The sequence below is a fragment of the Rhinopithecus bieti genome, unplaced genomic scaffold (assembly GCF_001698545.2).
Source record: "Rhinopithecus bieti isolate Rb0 unplaced genomic scaffold, ASM169854v2 scaffold_14229, whole genome shotgun sequence".
Taxonomy (NCBI): Eukaryota; Metazoa; Chordata; class Mammalia; order Primates; family Cercopithecidae; genus Rhinopithecus; species Rhinopithecus bieti.
The window spans coordinates 2,079,200-2,103,672 of NW_016807978.1; the positions used below are offsets into that span (position 1 = coordinate 2,079,200).

A 24,473-nucleotide genomic window follows, 5' to 3' on the forward strand; every position below is an offset into this window, starting at 1 on the left:
TTCAGTGTTGTAAAGAGGTTCTTAAAATGTGAGAAGTTCACATGCAATACATGGAAAATGAATGAATGCTCTCCTGTAGTAACATGAGCCTGCCTCTGCCACAACATTGTGCTATTATCTGTTTCATTGTTTATCTTCCTCTTAGATTCTAGGCTCCTTGGAAGGTCAAGGATAGAGATGATTCATCTCTGTATCCTCAGTGCCTATCACAGTGTCTGATACTCAGAGCGTGTTCAATAAGTTGGCTGAGGGGGCCGGGCGTGGTGGCTCACACCTGTAATCCCAGGACTTTGGGAGGCCGAGGCAGGCGGATCATGAGGTCAGGAGATCGAGACCATCCTGGATAACATGGTGAAACCCCGTCTCTACTAAAAAGTACAAAAAATTAGCCTGGTGTGGAGGTGTGCACCTGTAGTCCCAGCTACTCGGGAGGCTGAGGCAGGAGAATGGCGTGAACCCGGGAGGCAGAGCTTGCAGTGAGCCGAGATTGTGCCACTGCACTCCAGCGTGGGTGACAGAGTGAGAAATATAGAAAGAAAAATAAAAATATGTTGGCTGAGGGGAACCGAATGATCAGTGGGAGAGAAAGCTTTATATTGTCTTCACGGAACTTGGGTGGGACTGGAGGGAAGGGCAAAGTCCTGTGGGGTCAGAAAATCTTCCTGGAGCAGATGGAATGTGTCCACAGGAATGGAATTTTCTAGAAGGAGTGTTGGATGCTTAGCTAACATGATAGGCAGTGTTTTTGATTGGACAGGTCTCAGCTGGGGGCTGCAGTGAGGCTTTATAACAGATGGTTGAGCATAGGCACTGGAACTGGGCTGCCTGACCAAATCTTGCTTCTGCCATTTACCAACTGTGTGACATTCGGTAAGTTACTTAGCCTCTCAATGCCTTAGTTTTCTCATCTGTAAAATGGAGTAATTCTACATACTTAGATTCATTTTATGAATTAAGTAAATGCATGCATATACAATTTAGAACAAAGCCAGCCACAGAATAAGTGCTCTGCAATGTTAGCAATTGTGATTATTTTTATCTCTTTCCATTCCCTTGTTCTGCCTTGACCTTTCTTATCACCTACCCTCATCCCCTGCAATGTGCAATGCTTCCTACATGCCCCAGGCAAAAATGAATGACATACCCTGTGGACAGGCAGGAGATACATGAATGAATGTAGAGGATGAGTTGGTTTCTACACAGCTCCAGGAGTGGAAGACAGCCTGTGTGCTCTTCTCTGTTTGAACTCATCATCTTTGTCTGTACTACCCTGAGACTGTGTCTTACTACATGGCAATCCCTAAGAACGTGGGAGCTACCACATCCATAAGGAGAAGGTCTATCTAAAGAGAGTTGTGAACACTGAACATTGCCAAGAGAAGGCATGGTCTTTGGGGCAAAGACTGGCCTGGGAGTCAGAAAGTGTACCGAGTGTGTACTTTGTGAGTCCTTTGGAAGCAGGCTGAGTTGCCATTTCCATGAGTCTTGAGGGAGGTGGACAGGAAAGTGGGCCTTAGAGATGACAACACTTTTCCTTCTATAATACTGTGCCAAAATTGCTGGACAAAAAAGTGTAACACGGGCCGGGCGCGGTGGCTCAAGCCTGTAATCCCAGCACTTTGGGAGGCCGAGACGGGCGGATCACGAGGTCAGGAGATCGAGACCATCCTGGCTAACACGGTGAAACCCCGTCTCTACTAAAATACAAAACTAGCCGGGCGAGGTGGTGGGCGCCTGTAGTCCCAGCTATTTGGGAGGCTGAGGCAGGAGAATGGCGTAAACCCAGGAGGCGGAGCTTGCAGTGAGCTGAGATCTGGCCACTGCACTCCAGTCCGGGCGACAGAGCGAGACTCCGCCTCAAAAAAAAAAAAAAAAAAAAGTGTAACACAAAAGCATTGTGGATACTAAATATACAAGCAATTACTGTAAATTTCCCCACTTTGAATTCTGCATTATTAGATGCTCTATATTTTTTTTTCTTTTTTTTTTTTCTTGAGATGGAATTTCACTCTATCACCCAAGCTGGAGGGCAGTGGTGGATCTCAGCTCACTGCAAGTTCTGCCTCCCGGGTTCACACCATTCTCCTGCCTCAGCCTCCCAAGTAGCTGGGACTACAGGCACCTGCCACCAAGCCCGGCTAATTTTTTGTATTTTTAGTAGAGATGGGGTTTCACTGTGTTAGCCAGGCTGGTCTCGATCTCCTGACCTCATGATCTGCCCGCCTCAGCCTCCCAAAGTGCTGGGATTACAGGTATGAGCCACTTTCTTATCTCATTTCCTTAGCAGCTATCACCTTTGAACATGCTACATGCTCTGCTTGTGTATTAGGTCTGTTGTCTGTTCCCTGTACTATCCTGGAGCAGGGCAGGGATATTGGTCTGTTTTTTTCACTGATGTATCGCAAATGCCCAGAAACTGCCAAACACATAGTAGATAGCTGGTGTTCAAATATTGGTTAATGAATAGTGACTGTGATGGGATATTTCCTCCCAGAAAGTACGATTCATAATTCTTTCAGCCCTAAGTGAAGAACTAAACTGTTGCTAAGAATAAAAGGGATAGTTTCAACAGTATAAATCATGGAGCATGGCAATATTTTTTGAATACTCGTAGCAAATATCTTTTCTTTTGGGGTCCAGAATCATTCTTCTCTCTTGTAGGTTTTTTTTCCTATAGAGATGGGATCTCACTATGTTGCCCAGGCTGGGGTACAGTGGCTATTCACGGGTGTAATCATAGCACACTACAGCCTTGAACTCCTGGACTCAAGTGATCCTCCAACCTCAATCTCCTGAGTAGCTGAAATTCCTTCTTATAGTTTTCAGTACCCCATTTTCCTCTGTCAGACATACTTTCTCTTCCCATTCTCAGTCCCTGTGGCTCCAGGATGAGCCAATGGCATTTCATTTGGGTATGGATAAGTGACCCACATTGGCTTACATTCAGTTCTGGAATGACCTGGGAAATAGAAGCTGGTGGCCAGCTTGCCACCCCTGGGGAAGAGCCTATCTAAGAGGAAGCCCTGAAAAGCAGAGCCTGGTCATGGACAGAGACAGATTTTGGACAAATGCATGACTCTTAATCAAAGTCCCACCTTGTAGAACTGGGATTGGGGCAGCCCAGAGAATTAGGAGGGTGACCCTCATGACTTCCAAAACCCCTACCAGGCTATGGCACTAGATAGAGCCACCATCATACACTCGGCAAGTATTTGGTTTCTTCTGCCCCATTCCCGTCTTTCTCAGTCATTTCTTATCAAGGGCCTGGAATATTTTCTCCAGGGTACTATGAAGGATCTGAGATCCTTCCATGCTAGGCCTGGCTATGTTCCTGGTCAGTTTCTTTGACTCCATGGCTAGTTATTTCCAGTTCAGTAAGCTCTGAGGAGGGCAAAGAATGGGTAGGAAAGGGGCCCTAAACCAGAGGGTGTGGGATGAAAAGGATGGGCCAATTCATGGAGCATTTAATGAGCACCTTCCATGTGTCGGGCGCTGTGTTCGATGCTGGGGTGGAAGGGAGTGTTGCAAAGATGGACAAATGCCATCCTCACTATAGAAACCCTCAGAACCCTTAACTTGAAATGAAGCTGAGCTTGGGAGATCAATGAACTCTTAGAGAACAGAAAACAAGGCCAGGTATCCAGAAAGGAATTTGCAGTTGACTTCTAAATAGTTAACTCAAGAATCAGTCTTCTCTACAGTAGTAATATCAACTCTACCAAGTGACAGTGGTAAAACAGTAACAATTATTTTAGCTACTGTCAAGATAAAATGAATTATATTTGACTGTTTTATGAGGTGGTTTAAAGTTACTCTTTCTCCTTTCTATTCCCTGTCCCCCACTATCCAAACCAGACACCCGGCTGACTTGTCCCCGATGGCTGGCTGTGATTACTGTCCTAATTTGTTCTTTCTTCATCTGCTACAAACTGCCTATTTTCTGTCCCTTCTGATAATGCAGGAGCTCTGAGGGACTTCTGAAGCTGTTTTTGCACCATGCAGAAGTGTATTAACTGGAATTCCTATGTTTGTGTCTATAAAACCTCTCGTCTTCTCAGTGTGAGATCACCTTCAGGAACGGCGTCATGTCGATGTGCAGCTTGCGTGTGTAAAATTCTTTTCTGTTTGAACATATCAGCCCTTTATTTGTACAACTTTGAGGCTCTTCTGTCTTCTGAGCTGCTGCCTCCAAGGACTGCTGGGCTCCCTGTGAAGAGAAGCAGAAAGCTCAAACTTTCATATGAATGATATACAATGCCACAAGAGCTAGTCCAAATCCCCGAATATTTACAGAAGGCAATTTTTAAAATCATTGAAACAATAATACGCAACACCTATTTTTACTGTTGAAGAGACAGAGGACCCTATAGATGGAAAACAGCCCAAGAGTGTTTATTTATTAGTACCTATGGAAGTGGAAAAAGGGACCTTCCTAGGTCCCAGGTCTTTAATTATTTTATTTAACCTTCACAACAACCTTGTAAGGCAGGTACTGTTACTCCCATTATACAGACAGGAAACCAGGAGGCTCTGGGAGGTTAAGCAACTTGCCCAAAGCCATTCGCTGCTATATGGCAGAGCTAAAATTACCATCTGTTGAAGGCTCCTTTTTAATGAGATATTTTTGATACTTACATAGCTTCCATGAATGGTTATCAAATCTGCTTTGCAGCAAATATGGTTATAGCAAGATTCTAGTTTATTTCCAAGATGATAAAAATGAATTTGATATGTTAGGAAGACTGATTTGAACAAATGTAGCAGAGAGAGAAGGAAGAATGAGCTAACAGAGGAGTCTGGGAGGCCCCGGGGGCTCTCCAAACTTCTGGGCCATGCAAAGGGTGTCACGTTTCAGGACACTACACAGTTGGATCTGAAGTTGCACTCCAGCCCATGCCCCACATTGCAACCTGGGTGCTCCTTCCAAGATGCATACTGGATCATATCACTTCTCTGCTTGAAACCTTCAAAGGCCATTGTCCTCAAGATGAAGGCCAACTGGCTTACAAGGTTTATAAGCCCTTCCTGCCTGGCCCTAGATGATCACTCCTGCTTCATTAGGTCATACAACAAATATTTATTGGGTGTCTTTTCTATGCCAGACAGAGCAGATAGGGCAGTGCCCAAAGGGATGAAAGTCTCCACCCTCATGAAGAGTGCATATCCATTCCACTGAAAGGGAAGACAGAATTCACAAGGAAGTGGAACATAAATACATCTGAAGGTGGTTTGTGATAGGGAGAAAAATAAAACACAAAGTGGGCTGAGGGAATAGCTGGGGATGGAAGTGGAGGCTGCAATTTTAAGCAGGGAGTCAAGGGAAGTCCCATGAAAAAGCAATGACAGGGCAAGCTCTGAAGATGGTGAAGGAAGGTTCTAGGGTCTATCTGCATGAAGTGGTTACTTCGCTATGGGAATAGCAGGTGCAGAGGGCCACAGGGACACCGGCCCTTGAGCTCCCGGAGCAAGACCTTTGCACGTGTCCTTCCCTCTCCCCTTCTTCTGATTCTTCTTCGTCTTTCAAGTCTGGCTTCCCTATGTCCCTGTGACCACCCAGAGCATGAGCACCTCCTGCCATTGCCCACAATGATTGCTCAGGCTTGTGCAGCCATCTCTCCTCCTCCTCTAGACTGGAAGCCCCCTGAAGGCAGGAACCATGGCTCTTCCATTCCCATTGTCCCGGCAGTTTCTGGCACAGGGTCTGGAAATGAACACACACTTGATACATATTTGCTGAACAAAAGAGTAACTAACAGGTTATGGCCCACCTCAATTCAAAGGAGGAGGGAGCAATGAAGATACCTTTACAGGAAGTATGTGTTGACCTCCAGAAGACAGTCCTCTAGGGAGCACTGGTTCCTCATTTCCAAAGAGAAAAGTTATTTATTATTTTTGGGACCAATTTGCTGGGGTCACATACATTAATATGCCGTGAGATCACCCTGAGAGTAGATTTGATAATTTCCATATTTTCTAGGAGACTCTCAGATGGCCATCTCTCTGGGCAGTCATAAACTCTCTCTCCTATAACATTTATATTACTTTTAAACATTAATGATGAATTAACAATTGGTGAGTCCCCACAAGCAGTTATCATTCCAATGAACACCCACACCCTTTTCTTTTGCTCTGAAATGTGGCTAGAGATAAATATTTTTCTGGATAAACACACATCCAATTTTTTTTTTATCATCTCAGTCACATATCTGATTAGCTTTTCAGGGTGAGACAGTCCCTCTCCATTTCTCAATCACATGAAAGCATTTGGTCCAAGCTAGACTCAGACAAAGCATTTCAAGCTTTCTAGCCTCCACAATCATGCATGAATCACTGGATTGAATAATAGAAATCAGATGATAATGATTTGAGGGAAATTTCTCCATTATCCCCAAGAGAAGATTTCGTGTTTGACTGGAGAACAAAAGGCATAGTCAAGACCAATTTCAATGGCTGAAATCACTTTAACTCCTTATTTGGGGCTCCGATTGAAGAGTGGGGAGTTGAGAGGCTTTGAGAAAAGTCTCCCCAAGCCACTTGACCTATAAATCTTTCGATAAAACAATTCTCCTGACCATATGGCTCATCTCCCTAATGTTCAGGGGCCATCAATTCTAGCTTGATGGAATGTTTTCAGTGAAGGTTCTATACCCACTGGAATGAAAAGTACTGTTTTTGCTCATTATGTTCAAGTGTTCTAACGAATGAATGATAGTGAAAGAGGATTTGGGAGATGGGAGAAAAAAACGATTAAACATATAAAGAAGAGGTAGTGATGTGAGAAAAAAAAGTCAGAAAATTGAAAGCAGGAAAGAAAGTCGCATGCTAGGTCCGGCACAGTGGCTCATATCTGTAATCCCATCACTTTGGAAGGCTGAGGCAGGAGGACTGCTTGAGTTCAGGAGCTTGAGACCAACCTGGAAAACACAGTGAGATCCTGTCTTTACAAAAAATGTAAAGAAAATTAGCTGGGTGTGGTGGTACGCGCCTCTAGTCCCAGCTATTCAGAAGTCTGAGGTGGGAAGATGCTTGAGCCCAAGAGTTTGAGGCTGCAGTGAGCTGTGATCATGCCACTGCACTCCAGCCTGGGCGACAGAGTGAAGCCCTGTCTCTAAAAATAAATAAATAAATAAATAATAACGAATACAAAAATAAAAATGAAAGTCACGTGCTTGGGTGGTTTTTCATTTATCCATTAAACTGATATTTATCAAGTGCCTACTGTGTGTCAGACAAACAAACACACACATAAGCAAGATGATGCCTTTAGGTGGTGACTAGTCTGTGAAGACAACACAGTGGTGCTAGGAGGGAGGGTAATGGGAAGGGGGTGGCCGCTTCGCTTGAGTGGTCAGAGGAGGCCGCTCTGAGGAGCTGACATTTGAGCAGAGAGCTGGATGACAAGCTGGAGCCAGCCCTGGATGAATCTGTCTTTAGCAATCAGGGTAGCTGGTATCTCTGTGGTCTGATTATATATTTATTGAATTATTGAATTATTATTATTATTTTTTGAGACAGAGTCTTGCTCTGTCACCCAGGCTGGAGTGCGGTGGTGCGATCTTGGCTCACTGCAACCTTCACCTCCCTGATTCAAGCAATTCTCCTGCTTCAGTCTCCTGAGTAGCTGGAATTACAGGTGTGTGCCACCATGCCTGGCTAATTTTTGTATTTTTAGTAGAAATAGGTTTCGCCATGTTGGCCAGGCTGGTCTCAAACTCCTGACTTCAGGTGATCCGCCCGCCTTGGCCTCTCAAAGTTCTGGGATTACAGGAGTGAGCCACTGCGCCTGGCCCTTGGTATGATTATTTAGAGGTAAGCAGAGAATCTTTTAAAAGGAAAGGGGAATTCTTGATTTCTAGGCCTGTCTGTCCCAGCCTTCTGGGCTCCATCCCTGACCCTGCAAGGCACCCTTCTGTTTTCCGAGTGGCAGAGCAATCAAAACTGACACTTGCAGCTCTATGGTATGTTGAGAGCAAAGACAGAAGAATAAACAGTGATCAGGAGTCAAGGTCTTTAAAGGTATAGGAGGGCGAAGAAAACACAAGGTTAAATGGAAGGGAAGGAAAATGGGGAAACTGAAGAAAGCAGAGATGCCGGAAGGTTTTTTTTTTTTTTTATGTGAATACTATGGTGGAGATGATTTAAAAACTAATGGAATGGATAAGCACGGTGGCTTATGCCTGTAATCCCAGGACTTTGGGAGGCTGAGGTGGATGGATTGCTTGAGGCCAGCAGTTCAAGACCAGCCTGGTCAACACAGCACAACCCATTTCTACTAAAAATACAAAAATTAGCCAGGCATGGTGGTGCATGCCTGTGGTCCCAGCTACTTGGGAGGCTGAGGCATGAGAATTGCTTAAACGTGGGAGGCAGAGGTTGTCGTGAGCTGAGATCGTACCACTGCACTCCATCCTGGGCCACAGAGCAAGACTGTCTTAAAAACAAAATAAAACCAAAAAACCCACACCAAACAAACAAACAAACCAAAAAAACTGATGGAATGGTGAAATGTTTAACAGAGAAACAGAAGCCATCCCTTCACCTATATTGTACTGCAAATACTTTAGTATTTTTATGTTCTGCTAAAAACACCTGGAAGCCTTTCTCTTTAGTAAATGAAACAATAAAGATTAACGAGTTAATTTGGTGAAGCTGATTTGAATTGCACAGAAGGCATTGCGTAAGTACTTGGCATTTAAAAAGTTATCTGACATTTAAAAGGAGATGACTGTTAATGGATTCAAGAGCTAATCTTATACTCTGACAGAGTGAGCCATGGAAAATCCAGGATTATTATCTTGCTGTAAACACAATATGATTCAGTTGAGCTATCACAGAAAAAAGAGAGCGCTATTGGTTGCGTACAAATATCTAGACTTACACACATATACAATATGGCAAAACTTAAAGAGAACATCCATTAAAATTACAGACACATCTTATTGTTTCCTTTCTTACTCTTGGATTATAATATCTGAACTATAGACCCAGGGAGAAACCCTTCTCCCCAGTAATTTTTCCTCTTCCTTTCAACTGGTATATTTTAAATAGTCACTACCATGGGTTGGCTCTCCAAACAGACTTTGGGAAGTCTAACCTTAAGAAGGAGATGAAATTCTAAACCCAAGTGGCTGCGTCTCTACCCTGGGTCCCACAGAGCCACCAGAGATAAGGATCTGTCCTGTAGGTGTCCCTCGGGCCCTCCTCATTACTTCTCCCACTCCTTTCTAATTGGGGTTCCCCATCTTTGTAGATGCAGCTTAATGGCTCCAAGAAGAGTGATTGTCCCTCATTAAGGAGGCTGCAACACTCTCGCTGTCTAACTCCCTCCCACGCAGCTCACAACTTCATTCTGCCGGAGAACAGGCTGCCAAGAGGCTCCAGGAACCTGTGGGCAAGCTGAGCTGGAGGAAGAAAACAGAAAAAAGGAGGGCCTTTGTAACCAAGATCTGAAATATGCTGGGGAACACACCCCACCATTATCTTAATGCTTGAAGAGCGGGTCGGGGGAGCCTTTGCTGAAACACTTAGGTGGTCTCTCAAGTTGCCACATCAAACCTCTGTGCACACAGGGCATTTGTTGCCTCCTGTGAGTAAACAAAAGGAAGAGTCAGTCCCTCCTCTGACCCCGGGCTCCCCTCGTTGGCTGATAGTCTGTCCTTCGACTCCCCTTGGTGGCTCTGAGTCCCGGGGCATGGAGAGATCTGAGAGATTTAGTCACTGGGGCTAAGGGAGAAGGAGGGCTGGGATTCTGAGCTTTCCTGTCTTCCCATCCCCTCCTAGGGTAGGGGAACCAAATCCTGGAAGGGACCCTTCCTGCAGGCGCGAAGGGCCTGGCAACTTTCCCCGTGTTTGGTCTTCCCGGGTCCTGTTGTTCCTTGCCCATGACAGCCTACGGACCTAAAAGCGGGCAGCGGGAATGGGGCCAGAGGTGGGGCTGAGTGTGCCTGGGACTCCCTGGGCTCCCTGAGATGGGGCTGCTTGGGGAGGGGATCCGAGTGGGCCAGGCGTTATATATACTGTCAACCTCAGGCTGACTTGGAGGGCACCCTGTCTGTGGCAAGGCCAACCACCCTGGCCATCCCTAAAGTCCTCACTCTGAGGTTCTGTCTCTGTCTAGGTTTCCCTGGCTGGAAGGGAGGAGGCCTCCAGTATGCAGGAGGTCAGATGGACACCTGGGATCTCAGCTCAGCAACCCAGCCTGGCCGCATAGCCTCTTTCTGAAGAGCAGCAGAACCCCAGAGCCACAGCGGGCTTCCACCCCACACAAATGTGCCCAGCAGTCCTGGGTTCATCCTGCTCTTCTTGGCCATGTGAGGTCTGGGCCCACTTTTTACATTCTACAGGCAATTTGGTGCTGGTGAAATGGGCTGAGTGAGCCGTTTTGTGAGGGCTCCACAAGTAGGCACGGTGGAGACACAGTTTGGTAACCAAAGAAGAGCTTTCTTATTCTCCTCCTGTCAGGAATTTTGGTCTTCATCTATTTTTTAATGTCCTCAACTTTACAGAAGGAGATTTGACATCCTCCTGAGTGTTTAGCAAATTAGCCGAACAGCTAGCAAACATGAGCCTTGAAAGAGAAACATGGCAACCTCCAGTTTTCGCTTCCATGAGGGGCTCATTTCATGACTTTGGCTAAGCCATTCCTCTTTCTGTACCTCAGCTTCCCTTCCTAGAAAATGGGGCTAAGCTCATTGTTCTCTTCCAGGGAATTCTGAACGAAACTCTGGACACTTTCATTCCAGAGCTTCTACTATAAGTAAACCTTATCTGTGAGTTCTAACTGCTACCGTCTTCGACATTATTATGTGCTTTGTTGATACAACAGAATCACTGTTTATCTGGCTTAGGAACTGGAGGAGAAAAATTTCAAGCCAAAATAGTGATCTCTTCTGCCCCAGGGGAGGTAGAAGCCAGCTTTTCTGTGAGGGGTGGCTAGCTGCATTCAGGCCGGAACTGTGCCTGTGTTTGAGAGAGGACACATTCTATTTTAGACTGGGAGATGGGAGGTCGAGAGGTGAAAGGTGGGAAATCTGAACAACTCCTCAGCTCCTTCCAACTCAAAACTTGAACTCAAAACTGTGTGACTTCCTCGTTTTGTTGGGTCTGGTGGGACTTTTCCAATCTGACAACCGACAGACAGGGAATCTCAACTTGCAAACTGATTCCACTGTGAAAAGGTCATTTTAAATGAGTCGATTTTACTAGGAAAAAAAATATGGTGTTTTGATTCCCAGACTCTCCCATAAAAGTTTATCTAACCCAGATTCAGCCGGACTATGGAGTTGAAGAAGTCCTGGTCATGCATGACAGCAGGAGGCTGGAAGAAGAGAAAGAAAAATGTCCTTTCTTTTTCTTTCCTGAGTCCCCACACTTTCCTGACCCCTTCCCCTCCACTGGGCTCTTCTGTCCTCCAACCTCTAAATTTTCCTCTGCAGCCCTGTGCTGTGTGGGGCCCTGCCGACACAGTGCTCCTGGCCCCCAGATTCCCTGCCTCCTCTCTGCCCACAGGCCTTCAGCTGTGCTCCCTTAGGTACAGGGGGAAGCAATTAAGAAACTTTCACAACGAGATATGAGGAACCCAAAATAATCTCTAATAGTTAGAAATTTAAGCAGTGAAACACAGTGAACACTCCAGAAGGCATAGAGGATATTTGGGAGGCAGAGAGAGGGATGCTTGAATTGGGGGTTGGGGATGGGTAAGGAAGGAACAATTGGTAGATTGACTCATTGTCCTCCTTTAAATTATTCCTGCTTTTCAAGCTTCTCCTTTTCCATGTCTAAACCCTTAGATTGTATACAAGCTCCAAGTTCTGTTTTATAATGACTTTCAAGGCAAGGGACAGGGGAGTACAACAGTAATGATTATAATGTATTGGGGGTTGCCTATTGCCAAGCATTGTGCAAATCCCTTTCCATATGTTTCATCTCATCCTCGTCATGACCCCATGAGGGAAATATTATTACCCTATGAGGAAACTCTGCCTCAGAGAGGTTAAATAGCCTGCCTAAAGCCACACAGCCTGTAAGGAAGAAGTTAGGATTTATTTTATTTTATTCATTTTTGAGACAGAGTCTCACTCTGTCACTCAGACTGGAGTGCGGTCGTGTGATCATGGCTCATTGCAGCCTTGACCTCCCAGGCTCGAGCAGTCCTCCTGCCTCAGCCTCCTGAGTAGCTGGGACTACAGATATGCACCACCACACCTGGCTTTTTTTGTTGTTTTTTTAGATGGAGCCTCACTCTGTCGCCCAGGCTGGAATGCAGTGGCATAATCTTAGCTCATTGCAACCTCCGCCTCCCAGGTTCAAGAGATTCTTCTGCCTCAGGCTCCCGAGTAGCTGGGACTACAGGCGAGTGCCACCACGCCTGGCTAATTTTTTGTATTTTTAGTAGAGACAGGGTTTCACCATATTAGCCAGGCTGCTCTTGAACTCCTCACCTTGTGATTTGCCCACCTTGGCCTCCCAAAGTGCCAGGATTACAAGTGTGAGCCGCCGCACCTGTCTGCTAATTTTTTATAGAGACGGGGTCTCACTTTGTTGCCCAGGCTGGTCTCAAACTCCTGGGCTCAAGTAATTCTCCAGCCTTGGCCTCCCAAAGTGCTGGGATTATGGATGTGAGCCACCGCTCCTGGCCTAGAAGTTGGGATTTAAATGCAGCTTTATTGGATTTCCAAATGACTAGGCCTCTTTGAAAGTGCAGTTCATGTGTGAAAGGGGTCCTATTAGTCCTGATATCTATTTCCTTGTCTGCAAACAGGGATAATAACTATACCAACTACATGAAGATGTTGTAAGGATGAGATAATCCTAAACCCTGTGCGTAGTAAAACTCAAAAACATTGGCTGTTTTACCATTTAAAAGACCCTCTTGGCCAGGCGGGTGGCTGAAGCCTGTAATCCCAGCACTTTGGGAGGCTAAGGTGCGTGGATCACCTGAGATTAGGAGTTCAAATCCAGCCTGGTCAACATGGCGAAACCCCGTCTCTACTAAAACTACAAAATTTTACCTGGCATGGTGACGGGCACCTGTAATCCCAGCTACTCGGGAGGCTGAGGCAGGAGAATCACTTGCACCCTGGAGGTAGAGGTCACAGTGAGCCGAGATTGTGCCACTGCACTCCAGCCCGGGCAACAGAGTGAGACTCTGTCTCAAAAAAAAAAAGACCCTCTCAAGAGAATGGGGAGATAATTGTTAAAGCTTGCAATAGGTATCTGGAGGTTCATCATACTATTGTGTCTACTTTTACATATGTTTGAAATTTTTCATAATACAAAGAAAAAAGGAAAACAAATTAACTATGCAGATATTGTGTGCACTAGCAGCCAAGACATCAATTAATACAGACTTATTGGAATAAATGATAGTTGCAGTGAAAATTCAACAAATAAAAGCCCTCATTTTGTAATTAAAAACAAACCCCTCTCAGGAAATTAGCCTTAAATTGTCTAGGGCATTTTGGGGCAGACAAAGTAATCCTGTGGGTAAGGCTGAACCAGAAGATGAAGTTTGCTTAGATCTTCAAAAGCCTTTGAATCAAGTTCCACAACCAAAGCTATTTACAAAACCAGAGGGCGGGGTGGGGGGAGAGAGAGAGAGAGAAGGGAGAGTGAGCACAGGCATGGAACTAGGTGAGCTGTTGCAGTGTCTTGGAAAAGAGAGCTGACTTTAGAAACAAGAAACAAAGGCAGGGTAGGGAGTCAAGAGCACTTTTCTTGATGGGGAAATGCAGAAAGCGAATTCTCTTAGGCATTGGTGTGGAGACCAATCTTACTTGTCAGCCTCAGAGAGATCTCCAAGAAGGATGCCTAGTGACATCCACAAGTCTGCACATGACCCAAAGCTTTTCCAGAGAAGGAAAAACCAAATCATAATGACCAATAGCAGGAAATGCCCAGAGACTGTGTGAGTTGTGGGGGAAAGATCAGTTGAACTTCCATCTAATTATCACTGAAAATAAATCAAGTGCAATCTCGGAATTCTATGTAGAGGAGATGGGCTTTTTCATTCAGAATTTGGATCTTAATGTCAATGACAGATTTAGTTACATATATATAAAACTATACATACATACATATATACACACACACACAAATATAAATAGAGAGAGAGAGAGAGAATCTCACTTTGTTGCCCTGGCTAAGTTTCGAACTCCTGATTTCAAGTGATCCGTCCACCTCGGCCTCCCAAAGTGCTGGGATTACAGGCGTGAGCCACCGTGCCCGGCCTGTTGATTTATTTTTGAGTGGCTCCCATGTACCAGGAACTGTGCCAGACACAAGGGATACAAAGGCAGACAACAGCCTTAAACAGAAGGCAGGGTAGGGTATGGCTTAGAAGGACACGAAATAAAAGGTTACCTTTGTACCCTTGTACAAAACATAGTGTGTCTACAAGTGTTTTATCTTTTTTTTGTGTGTGTATGCTTGTTGTTTTTGGTCCTGAAAGAGGAGAGCTGATGGGGATATGAACACCATCTGTGAAACCACCAAGGAAACAGATGGGGGTAAACACAGGTTTATTCAAACCAAATCCTAGTGTGCTAGAATTATAGGCTACTCTTTGAAATCCAAAAGAGATAAACTTAGGACACATAAGATCAAATATGAATTTATACTGTTGTAAACTTATGAAACCTGAACTCAAGAGATAGTATAAGTTGAAACAGAAGTGAAAAAAGGGATACAACACCAATTTAACAGGATTTTTAGGATACCACCAAAGTTCTACGCCCCACAAAGCAATACAACAAAACCCAAGATAAGGCATGTGAGAAAGGATGTTTGTTCTCCCTAGCCTGCAAATAGTTTAAACAAAAGGAGAAAAGTGACAATGTGAAAACTGGTGAGATGCTTTCTTTCTTATTTTAAACAAAGAGATGCAATCATTTTTGGGAAATCTAATTAAGGTTTGAGCTTGTGCTTTGATACTCTTTACTGACAACCTCTGCCCTGGCAGCTCTATGAACAAGTGGGCTCAGCGCCCCGCTTTTCCCAAGCTTACGCAGATGGATCTGGATGGATGAGAGTTTTATGCCCTGAATTCCAATTTTCAGAAAGATGAATTCATTGTCCCCAAAGTCTAGAGTTAGAGAGATAAAATGGCAAAAGGGATCGAGATCCTTAAAAGGAGAATGCTGATGACTCTATTCAATAAACTAATAAAAACCTGATTAATGTTAAATATTTTAAACCAATGATAATTAGCTAAAAAATAATGCTGCTATGGTGTTGACCCCTGTTCAGCTTGCTGAATACTTGCATACTCTGAGTCTGAGATTATTTTATGCTAGACTTGAATAAAACCAGCTCTCCTCATGATCCATCTTTTCTTCTTATAGGGAGAATTTAGAAAAAGGCAAAACAATGAAAAAAAAAAAAAAAAAAAAAAAAAAACCTAGGAAAACAAGTAACAGAATCCACCTCGGTTTCAAGTTAGAATGACTGAACTTTTTTCATGCATTATTTGCAAGTCTTTTCCGAACAGACACTTTTTTTTTTTTTTATATAGTTGCAGCCATAGTGGACTTATTTTGATTTCCACTTTTAAAATGTTAAATCAGGCCAGGCACGGTGGCTCACGCCTGTAATCCTAGCACTTTGGGAGGCCAAGGCAGGTGGATTGCCTGAGCTCCGGAGTTTGAGACCAGCCTGGGCAACACGGTGAAGCCTCATCTTTACCAAAATACAAAAAAAATGAGCCGGGAGTGGTGGCATGATTTTATAATCCCAGTTACTTGGGAGGCTGAGGCAAGAGAATTTCCATCTTGATTCTAACTTCCAGGTTGTCCTTGCTCATTCCTGGTGTAGGCGGAACTAACTTTGGCAGGAACTTAGTTTATAGTTTAGCTTTGAAACAAAGATGATAACAGCCCTTTCCCAAAACAAACCCCCTTCCTACCTGTGAACCAGACTGCCTTCGCAGGACAAACAAATTAGCCACAAAATTAGAAATTATGGTTTAGGAGTCATGCGACTGGAGGCTACAAGATTCTAAATCTCCCCAAAATCATTTCTCTGATGTTACACTCTTAGACTGTTTCCAGATTTTCTGTTATAGATAATGCTGCAATGGACATCTTCACTGACTTTTTTTTTTCTGTTGAATTATTTCCTTAGGATAAATTCCCAGAAGTCAGAAATACATAATCAATGGATATTTCATATTTTTCATGTTTCATGAGTTATATTGCCATTTTGCTTTACGAAGGGATTGAATCAAGACTGTGTTCCACCAGAAGTGTATAAGTATACCAGTTTTAAAACCCTGGTAGCCCTGGGTGTTACCATTTAAAAAGAGTAAGAGAAGGCACAAATCTCAGATATAAGATGGTACTTACAGTTTGCCTCAATATACATTTAAATTGTTAATCAAGATGAATGACTTTTTTCATATTTATTTTCTGTCACTCCTTTTTGGATATGAATTGTTTCTGTCTTTTGCTTATTTTTATCATGGTTCTCAATGATTTTCTTTTAAAATTGCAGGTAATCTTTACTGAGTATAGATGGTAAAGTTAATGAAATTATTTTACTTTTTTTTCTAGTTTTACTTTCTCCTGCCACTGTCTAGCTATGTTAATATTTCCTCCTGAAATTTTCATTTGTAATTTTAATACTCTTTTTAGGTGCCGGTCACCTAACTCAACCTGCGGCCTCTACACAGAGAGGCCTTGGGGGAGAGGAAAAGCTTCTCCAGCGATTGATGTCAGCGGCCCACCGAGGTAAGAGCAATACTCTGTCTCTGAAAGTATCCCAGGAACTAATTTCCCTTAATCAAATGAAGGGCCTTAGGAGGAGCCACGAGGCAGAAATGAAAATAAATCTAAAGGAGAATACCAAATTCTGTGAGGAGTTTGAAAGACCTGCATTAAAAAAGGGCACCGTACCTTTAGGACTGCAGCTCTGGCGATGCTCCATATGCAGCTATTAATATGCAAAAAATGCCTTCATAAATACTTGATTCTGTTCACAGTGGGGAAGCAGTTCATTTGAAAGAGGAAATGGGAGCTTGGAGTTGAAACATGTCTGCTTGTCTCCTTTTTCTTTTTTCATTGCTCTCTTTTCATCTCCACATTTCCCCTTGTAGTTTTCTTACCCCCGCCCCCACCACCTCACCCCCTCTTCTAACTCCTAGGAACTTGCTGATATCAGTTGCTACTCTCATTTCTTTTGATGGATTCGCTGCCAAGGCCCCGCTCCTCAGGTCAGGTGTGGAAAAGGTGCCTTGGGAGCCATTCCCACCATTTGCCATCCTCATCGTGTGTTGGAGGAAGGAGCCTAACCCTTTCTGCTCCCATTACAGTGCGGACAGCCTCCGAGGAGCCAAGGTGAAGGCTCCCACATCGCAGCGGTAGGGCCTCTGCAGAAGCCTCCAGCCCAGGGAACGCTGTCACCCCAGCCTCTGCAGAGCACCCTGTGGCTTTCTCCCCAACCCACACGCCAGAGATTGTTTTCTAAATCTAGGCCTGCGACTTCTCATTAGAGGGTGGTAATACTAGAATATCCACCTTTGGCAAGTCTTCCCCTCTCTCAGCTAGCACTGTGATGAAAGTACAAGTCTTTCATGTGACTGAACCCCTAATAGGGTCAGATCCCAAGGAAGGGAGGGAAGGGGGAGTCAGTGGGGGAACTGATGGAAAGGAACGGTGCTGCTAAGATCAGTATTGTGATGTCCTCTGCTTCAGGGTGGGAAAGGCCACAGGGGAAAGAATCCCCTGGATTGCCAGTGGCCCATCAATGTAGGGAACTGAAATCAGCTGGACAGAAATTTGTCCTGAATGCGTTCCAGATGCTTTATAATAAACATGAAATTAGTCATTGCCATGGAGTAGGCTGGGGAAGTAGTTAAAACTAAAGTCAGTGATTAATCTAATAAGAGGCCATTAGCCTCGAGAAGTAAGCGGGGGTGCAGGAGGCCAGGAAGACACCCCTACCTCCCTCCCACCCTGTTTTCTCTGTGTTTGGGGCTGGTGGGGCTCCCTAGACTTCTCCTCAGATGCCCTTTCTTTCCAGGGCTGCTTCTAAAGGAACTGGGACTACTGCAACTTGGACAAGTCGCTCCTGGTGGGAGCCACCCCGCTGTTTCACAAAGGAGGCAGGCGCATGGGCTTCTCAGCGAGCTAACTTTCCACAGCCTCACAGGGGAAACAGGGATGAAAGTTTAAGACCCCTCGCTCTGGTGTTCCTTCTTCTGACTGCAAAGTTAATAATTCAGCCTAGGATTTAATTAGACATGGTTGAGCCCCTCTTTCTTTCTTTTTTTTTTTTTGAGACGGAGTCTTGCTCTGTCGCCTAGGCTGGAGTGCAATGGTGTGATCTTGGCTCACTGCAACCTCCATCTCCTGCGTTCAAGTGATTCTCCTGCCTCAGCCTCCCGAGTAGCTGGGATTACAGAGGTGTGCCACCATACCCAGCTAATTTTTGTATTTTTAGTAGAAACTGGGTTTCACCATGTTGGCCAGGCTGGTCTTGAACTCCTGACCTTGTGATCCGCCCACCTTGGCCTCCCAAAGTGCTGGGATTATAGGCATGAGCCTCCACACCCGCCCGAGCCTCTCTTTCATTGCAGGTGATAGTAGGTCTTTTGGAACAGAACCGTGGGGCTGTGTGAATTTGGGGTGTGTTTAGGGTATGTCAGGCCTTTGCATGGCCTTTGGGTTGCAGAATTATCAAAATACACCATATTATGTTTTCCTTAGTCACACACTCTTTCAAAAACTCTGTCTCTAGTTCCCTTAAATGGGATGTCTGCAAAGTGGGCATTTAAAACATGCAAATGTTGGTTCAGCAGCTCCTTGGCAGCAGGGAGGAGTTGCTCAGTTGTGTTTCACCTCAGTGGAGACCTGACCCAGGCCTAGGGTTGTCACAGAGAGTTCAGGTCCTACCTCAGAGCCCAGCTCGGGCACACAGATGAAAGCAAACCCGTTTCTATCACCATTATGCATAATGAGTGCTGGGGAAGTATAGAAAGCCAGGCTGTGGCAGGAAGGAAGGTGGACAGAATGGAGAAATCAAGATCATGGCCTGGAGGTGTCACACAGCAGGGTGAGACCTGCGAGTCCCCTGCAGCTGCGTGTGCTGCCTCTGCCTCAGGTTCTCTGAGGCCCTGGATTCAGTTCTAGGAATTCCCCTGAGTTGTCTCTCTAGAGAGAATTTGAAGACAGTTCCAGCTTCAAAGCTTCCAAGGAAGGAACAAACTTATAAATATTTGTGAACATATGTCCTTGAACCACTAACAGATACTCTTTTGTTTTTCTGAGACAGGGTCTCGCTCTCTCGCTCTGGATTCTGGCTGCAGCATGATCTCAGCTCACTGCAACCTCCACCTCCTAGGTTCAAGTGATTTTCCTGCCTCAGCCTCCCAAGTAACTACGACCACAGGTGCACGCCACCACACGGCTAATTTTTGTATTTTTAGTAGAGACAGGGTTTCACCACATTGGCCAGGCCAGTCTCGAACTCCTGACCTCAGGTGATCTGCCCGCCTCAGCCTCGCAAAGTGCTAGGATTACAGGCATGAGCCCACTGTCACCAGTCCACTAATAGAAATTCTTAATATATCTAGATGAAGCACCATCCTCCTTTCTTCACGATTACCTTTGCACTTTTTTTTTTTCTTAATTGCCAATATTTATCTCTATTATGAATGAAAATTAGTGCCTACTGCCTCATTGGATGTCACCTTTCTGTGTTCCCTTATTCCCTTTCTGACTTCACAGAAGTCAGGGAAAGTCCTATTCAGCTTATTCACACACGTAAAGAGCCAAATAATACAGTCCAAGTTGAGTTAAGATATTCCAAGTCTAAGAGTAAAGGAACCTCTGTGATTTCATAGTCTACTTGTCTCATTTTATTGATTAGGCAAATGAGGCCCAGAGAGGTAAAGTATCTCACCTAGGGCCACACAGCAAGCTGAGACAAGAACCCGAGTTGTGACTCCCAGTGTCATCCTCATTCAGAGTCAATACTGTACCTGATTCTCTGTTGTTTGGGTCAATGGTGAGGTTTCATAAAGATTCATGTGAAGGTTGGCTCTAGGTTCAGTGTTTGCTATAGTGAAAATCAAAGAGGAAAAAATATCAAGGTGGTCAGATCTGGGTTTCATGACTTTTTATATATACCACACACACACCCCTAGTTCATATGTATGTAAGATTGTAAGCACATATACACCCATGGCATTCATAATTTACTCACCAAATAATACCTGTAACCACTATAGGCATAGTCTAAACACCATGTTAAACATAGTGTTAAGACTTTACATTCAAATACATATTATTCTTGTTTTGGTTGCTCTTTAAAAGAACAAAAGTAAATTCTTTATGCTATTAAAATTCAGATAAAGCTGAAATTAAAAAGGAAATATTGATGGAAAAAAATCTGCTGATGCTGTTGAGTATAAATTTTGTATGACTGCACTTCACTGAAGTAGGAAAAGGCTTCTGCAAACTTCCAAATAGAGAGATCAGAGGCTTCCTTTTTTCCTTATAATGTGGAGGGGCAAGAGGAAAGGTGGAAACATGAATCAAACAAAGGCAAACGCCAAAGCGGGGCTGGAGGGAGGGGATTAATGGAAACTGTGGCGCCAGCTGGGAAGCAGGCATCACCCGGACACAGCAGGGGCTGTCGTGTGATGCCCATGACTCCCCTCCATGCTGTCGTTATCAATGTACTCTATAGGTGTGGCAGCTGAGGTGCAAAAAGTATAGTAACCCACTCAAAGTTGTACCACTAGTGAGGTTTTGAGTAAGGATTTCCCTCCAAGACTGCCCGACCCTAAAACTCCATGGTGCAAAAGGATAGGTTTTATTTTGGTTTTCTTTTTTTCCCTTAAGAAAGTAAATTTGGTCAGGTGCAGTGGCTCATGCTTGTAATCCCAGCACTTTGGGAGGCCGAGGTGGGTGGATTGCTTGAGGCCAGGAGTTCAAGACCAGCCTGGCCAACAAGGCGAAACCCCATCTCTACTAAAAATACAAAAATTAGCTGGGCGTGGTGGTGGGCACCTGTAGTTGCAGCTACTCCAGAGGCTGAGGCAGGAGAATCGCTTGAACCTGGGAGGCAGAGGTTGCAGTGAGCCAAGATCATGCAACTGCACTCCAGCCTGGGTGACAGAGCAAGACTCCGTCTGAAAAAAAAAAAAAGTAATTTTAATATTCTAAAGGAATGTTTATTTGAGAAACAGATTTAGCTAAGCACATGGCTCTACTGACAAAGGTTTTAGTCTCTTCTGTGGGACCAATGTCCAACAAAAAGTTATTTCCATACTTGGTACCCATAAGTAGCTCTTTTAGGAGCCAATGGCCATATGTCACTCTGTATCTTTGTCTTTTTGACCGTAAGCCTCTACTCATTCTTTGTGGGCTGACCTTCCCTTTTCTGTTGTTTCTCAGCTAGCTGCTTCTGTTTTTGAAAATGACTTTTGCACAGATTTAAAACATTTCTTAGCAGGGTGTGGTGATGTGTGCCTGTAATCCCAGCTACTCAGGAGGCTGAGACACAAGAATCACTTGAACTTGGGAGGTGAAGGTTGCAGTGAGCCGAGATTTACCACTGCACTCCAGCCTAGGTGACAGAGTGAGACTCTGTCTCAAAAAAAATTTTTTTTTTTAAATTTAAATCAGCCTAGGGGAAACTGAGGCCCTGAAAGCATTTTCATTCAGTTGGTTCAAGGGCACATCTTGAAATAACACAAGACCAGGACCCGGAACCCAGATGTCCTGACTTAGTGTCTTGCACTTTCCCCTCCACATCACACTGCCTCCTGTTAGCCTCAATGAGCTTGCCACATCACAGCTGCTTGGCCATGATCCACCCTTGGGACAAATCTAGCCCAGTAGAATTGTGTTGTGATGAGGTTCACTACACTGTGGCTTGGAAGGATTCATGGGCCTCTTAGAAATGAAACTTATAAATTCTAATGCATAAGGAAAGTTCTTGCAACACCAGGAGAATGAATCAGTCAGCCAGAGTTCAAGAAATGTAAACACATTTTTAGATAGGAGACTGAAAAATCACTTAGGACTTCTCCATCTTTTGGGTCAAGACCTTGGTAATTTACTGAGGTCCAAGCTGTCAAAGAGGAGACACAACTCAAACTGCATTCCTGGGAGATAGAACAGTGGGGGTGGTAAAACCTCCTTTCAGAACAATGTGACAAGATCTACCCCTGTTATCAAGTCAAAGAAACTGATTAACCCATCAACCAACCCAGGTAATTGGCTGCAAACAAAGGCCTGGTTCTTTTTTGTCGTTCAGAAACTGGTGTGCACATTCCAGTTTTTACAGTCGATACAGGCTATACAGACTATAGGCTGCACAACTTCCAGGCACGCCTGAAACTGGGAGTTCACAGTCTTTCTGTGATGAACATTTCTGCCGCTAAAGAGATAAACAGAAAACACATTCCTTCCTTGGCTGTCCACCATCAGGCCTTAGCAGATTTTCAAATGCTAGCATTAATCTAACCACAGGCTTTTAGTGAGGAGATAGCATTCTCACCAGATAATCAGGCAGTTTTAGAGATGACCCTTACTAGATGGGGGCCTCATCCCAAGCCTGTTCTGCCTTCTTCAAATCATGGAATCCTTCACCAAACACTCAAAACTTGAAAAGCAGGAAAGGGCATCTGATTCTAGCATGGAATATGGCTCCTTAACATTTCCTTCTATTTAAATCTGCATTGGCTATGTTTAATTCCCAAGTCATTGTTTGTTGTTTTCAATAAAAATGAAGCATAGTTGGCTGGGCGTGGTGGCTCACGCCTGTAATCCCAGCACTTTGGGAGGCCAAGGCGGGCAGATCACTTGATGTCAGGAGTTTGAGACTAGCCTGGCCAACATGGTGAAACCCTGTCTCTACTAAAAATACAAACATTAGTCAGGTGTGGTGGCGGGCGCCTGTAATCCCAGCTACTTGGGAGGCTGAAGCAGAAGAATCACTTGAACCCAGGAGGCGGAGGTTGCAGTGAGCTAAGATCGTGCCATTGCACTCCAGCCTGGGCAACAAGAGCGAAACTCTGTCTCAAAAAGAAGAAAAAGAAAGAAAGAAAGAAATATAGTCATATTTATTCCCATTGTTTCAGGATGCATATTTGCCTTGGTATGGGACCCTCTTGTGGGCCCCATCTGGTGTCAAAATAGAGATCAACTCCAAAGAGTCACCTTATTAGGCCAGGTGGGCCACCTGGCTCCTTCCTAGATATATGTCAGGGTTTGGGAAAGAATATCACGCCCGTAGGGTCCAAACTTTCCAAATATCCAGTGGTTACAAGGGCAGTAGCTGTTGGAGGTGCTGGCAGGAGCTTCTTTAAATCTGTTTAAGGCGTTTGTCTATGTATATCATTTCTGAGGCAAGAGCACCCTTTGATGGCTAACATGCTGTCCTGGAACATACCCCATAACTTGCAATGTTTCATAACCATGGAAGGGATATATCCATTGCCAAACAGGTCTCAGAAAGCACCTTTGCCTTCTCATAGCTTTGCGCAGGGACTTGCTGGCCTCAGCAGAAATCAATGGGAGAAGGCCTGAAAGTCAGCCTCAGTCCCTTCATGGGGACCGTGTTTTTTTGATCATAAATGGAAAATGCAAATGCAAATTCCAGATTATTAAAAAAAATTCTCCCTAGTATAAACGTAACCATGAAAGGAAGGATAATTTCGGTCCTGCTGACCGTTCCTTAAGAATATCTAAAAATACTTTATTTTATACGATGTGACTCAAGACACCTATGACCTATCGAGTGTTTGTAGTGTTATAATAAATTTTGAGTCTGCTTGTTTAATGCAGGAGACCAAGACCCAAGATGGCCTTTTGGTATCGTCATTATCAAATTCTTGGGACGAGATTTAAGACCCTGTTTATGCTACACATTTTCACTTTAAATCTTCCTGAATGAGGAGGAGGGCGAGATGGGCGTAAGGAATAGTTGCTGGAGGCCTGAATAAGTCTCCAGGCGAAAGACATCCCCCTGGGAGCTCTAACTAGGGAGTCAAGTAGACAGAGCTAGAAAATGTGAGTCAGTCTGAATTTAAATACGGAAGTACCCAGTAAATGCAAGGGCAATATTTTTCTTCCAATTTGGGATAACAGTCCTTTACTTATATCTTTTTAGATTAAGGCTAGATAAGTCTCAAGGGTCTGGCTTTAGCTTTGGGAACACCAATCTCTCTCAAAAGTTCATAAATTATTTTTTATGGAAAGGTCTAAAGGCACATGGCAGTTTACCAAGCCCAGAATGAAAGCCTAGCTAGAGGACTGAATTTAAATTCGAGATGCATAACAACAAAATGTCAACCACATGAGAAACTCTCCAATCAAGAGACATCACAGGATTCATAAGGATATCTATGGTGGAAGACTGTGTGGAGGAAAGGAATTCAAAAAAAAGGCTGAAGGTGGAATTGCACACAAAACAGCCAGCAAGCAAATGTCATTCACGTAGTGGTCTCTGTTCTCCAGAAAAAAAAA

General features: G+C 44.3%; 1 protein-coding gene across 1 annotated transcript in view; it reads right to left on the reverse strand.

Annotated features, from left to right (window-relative positions):
- KIAA2012 (KIAA2012 ortholog) overlaps window positions 1-24,473 on the reverse strand; it is a 140,673-nt gene that overhangs the window by 47,569 nt on the left and 68,631 nt on the right. Inside the window, exons 13-14 of the mRNA XM_017884416.1 lie at window positions 19,976-20,052; window positions 4,070-4,207 (exon numbers count right to left, since the gene is read on the reverse strand). Coding sequence (XP_017739905.1) covers window positions 4,070-4,207; window positions 19,976-20,052 — 215 coding nt within the window. The remainder of the gene's footprint in view (window positions 1-4,069; window positions 4,208-19,975; window positions 20,053-24,473) is intronic.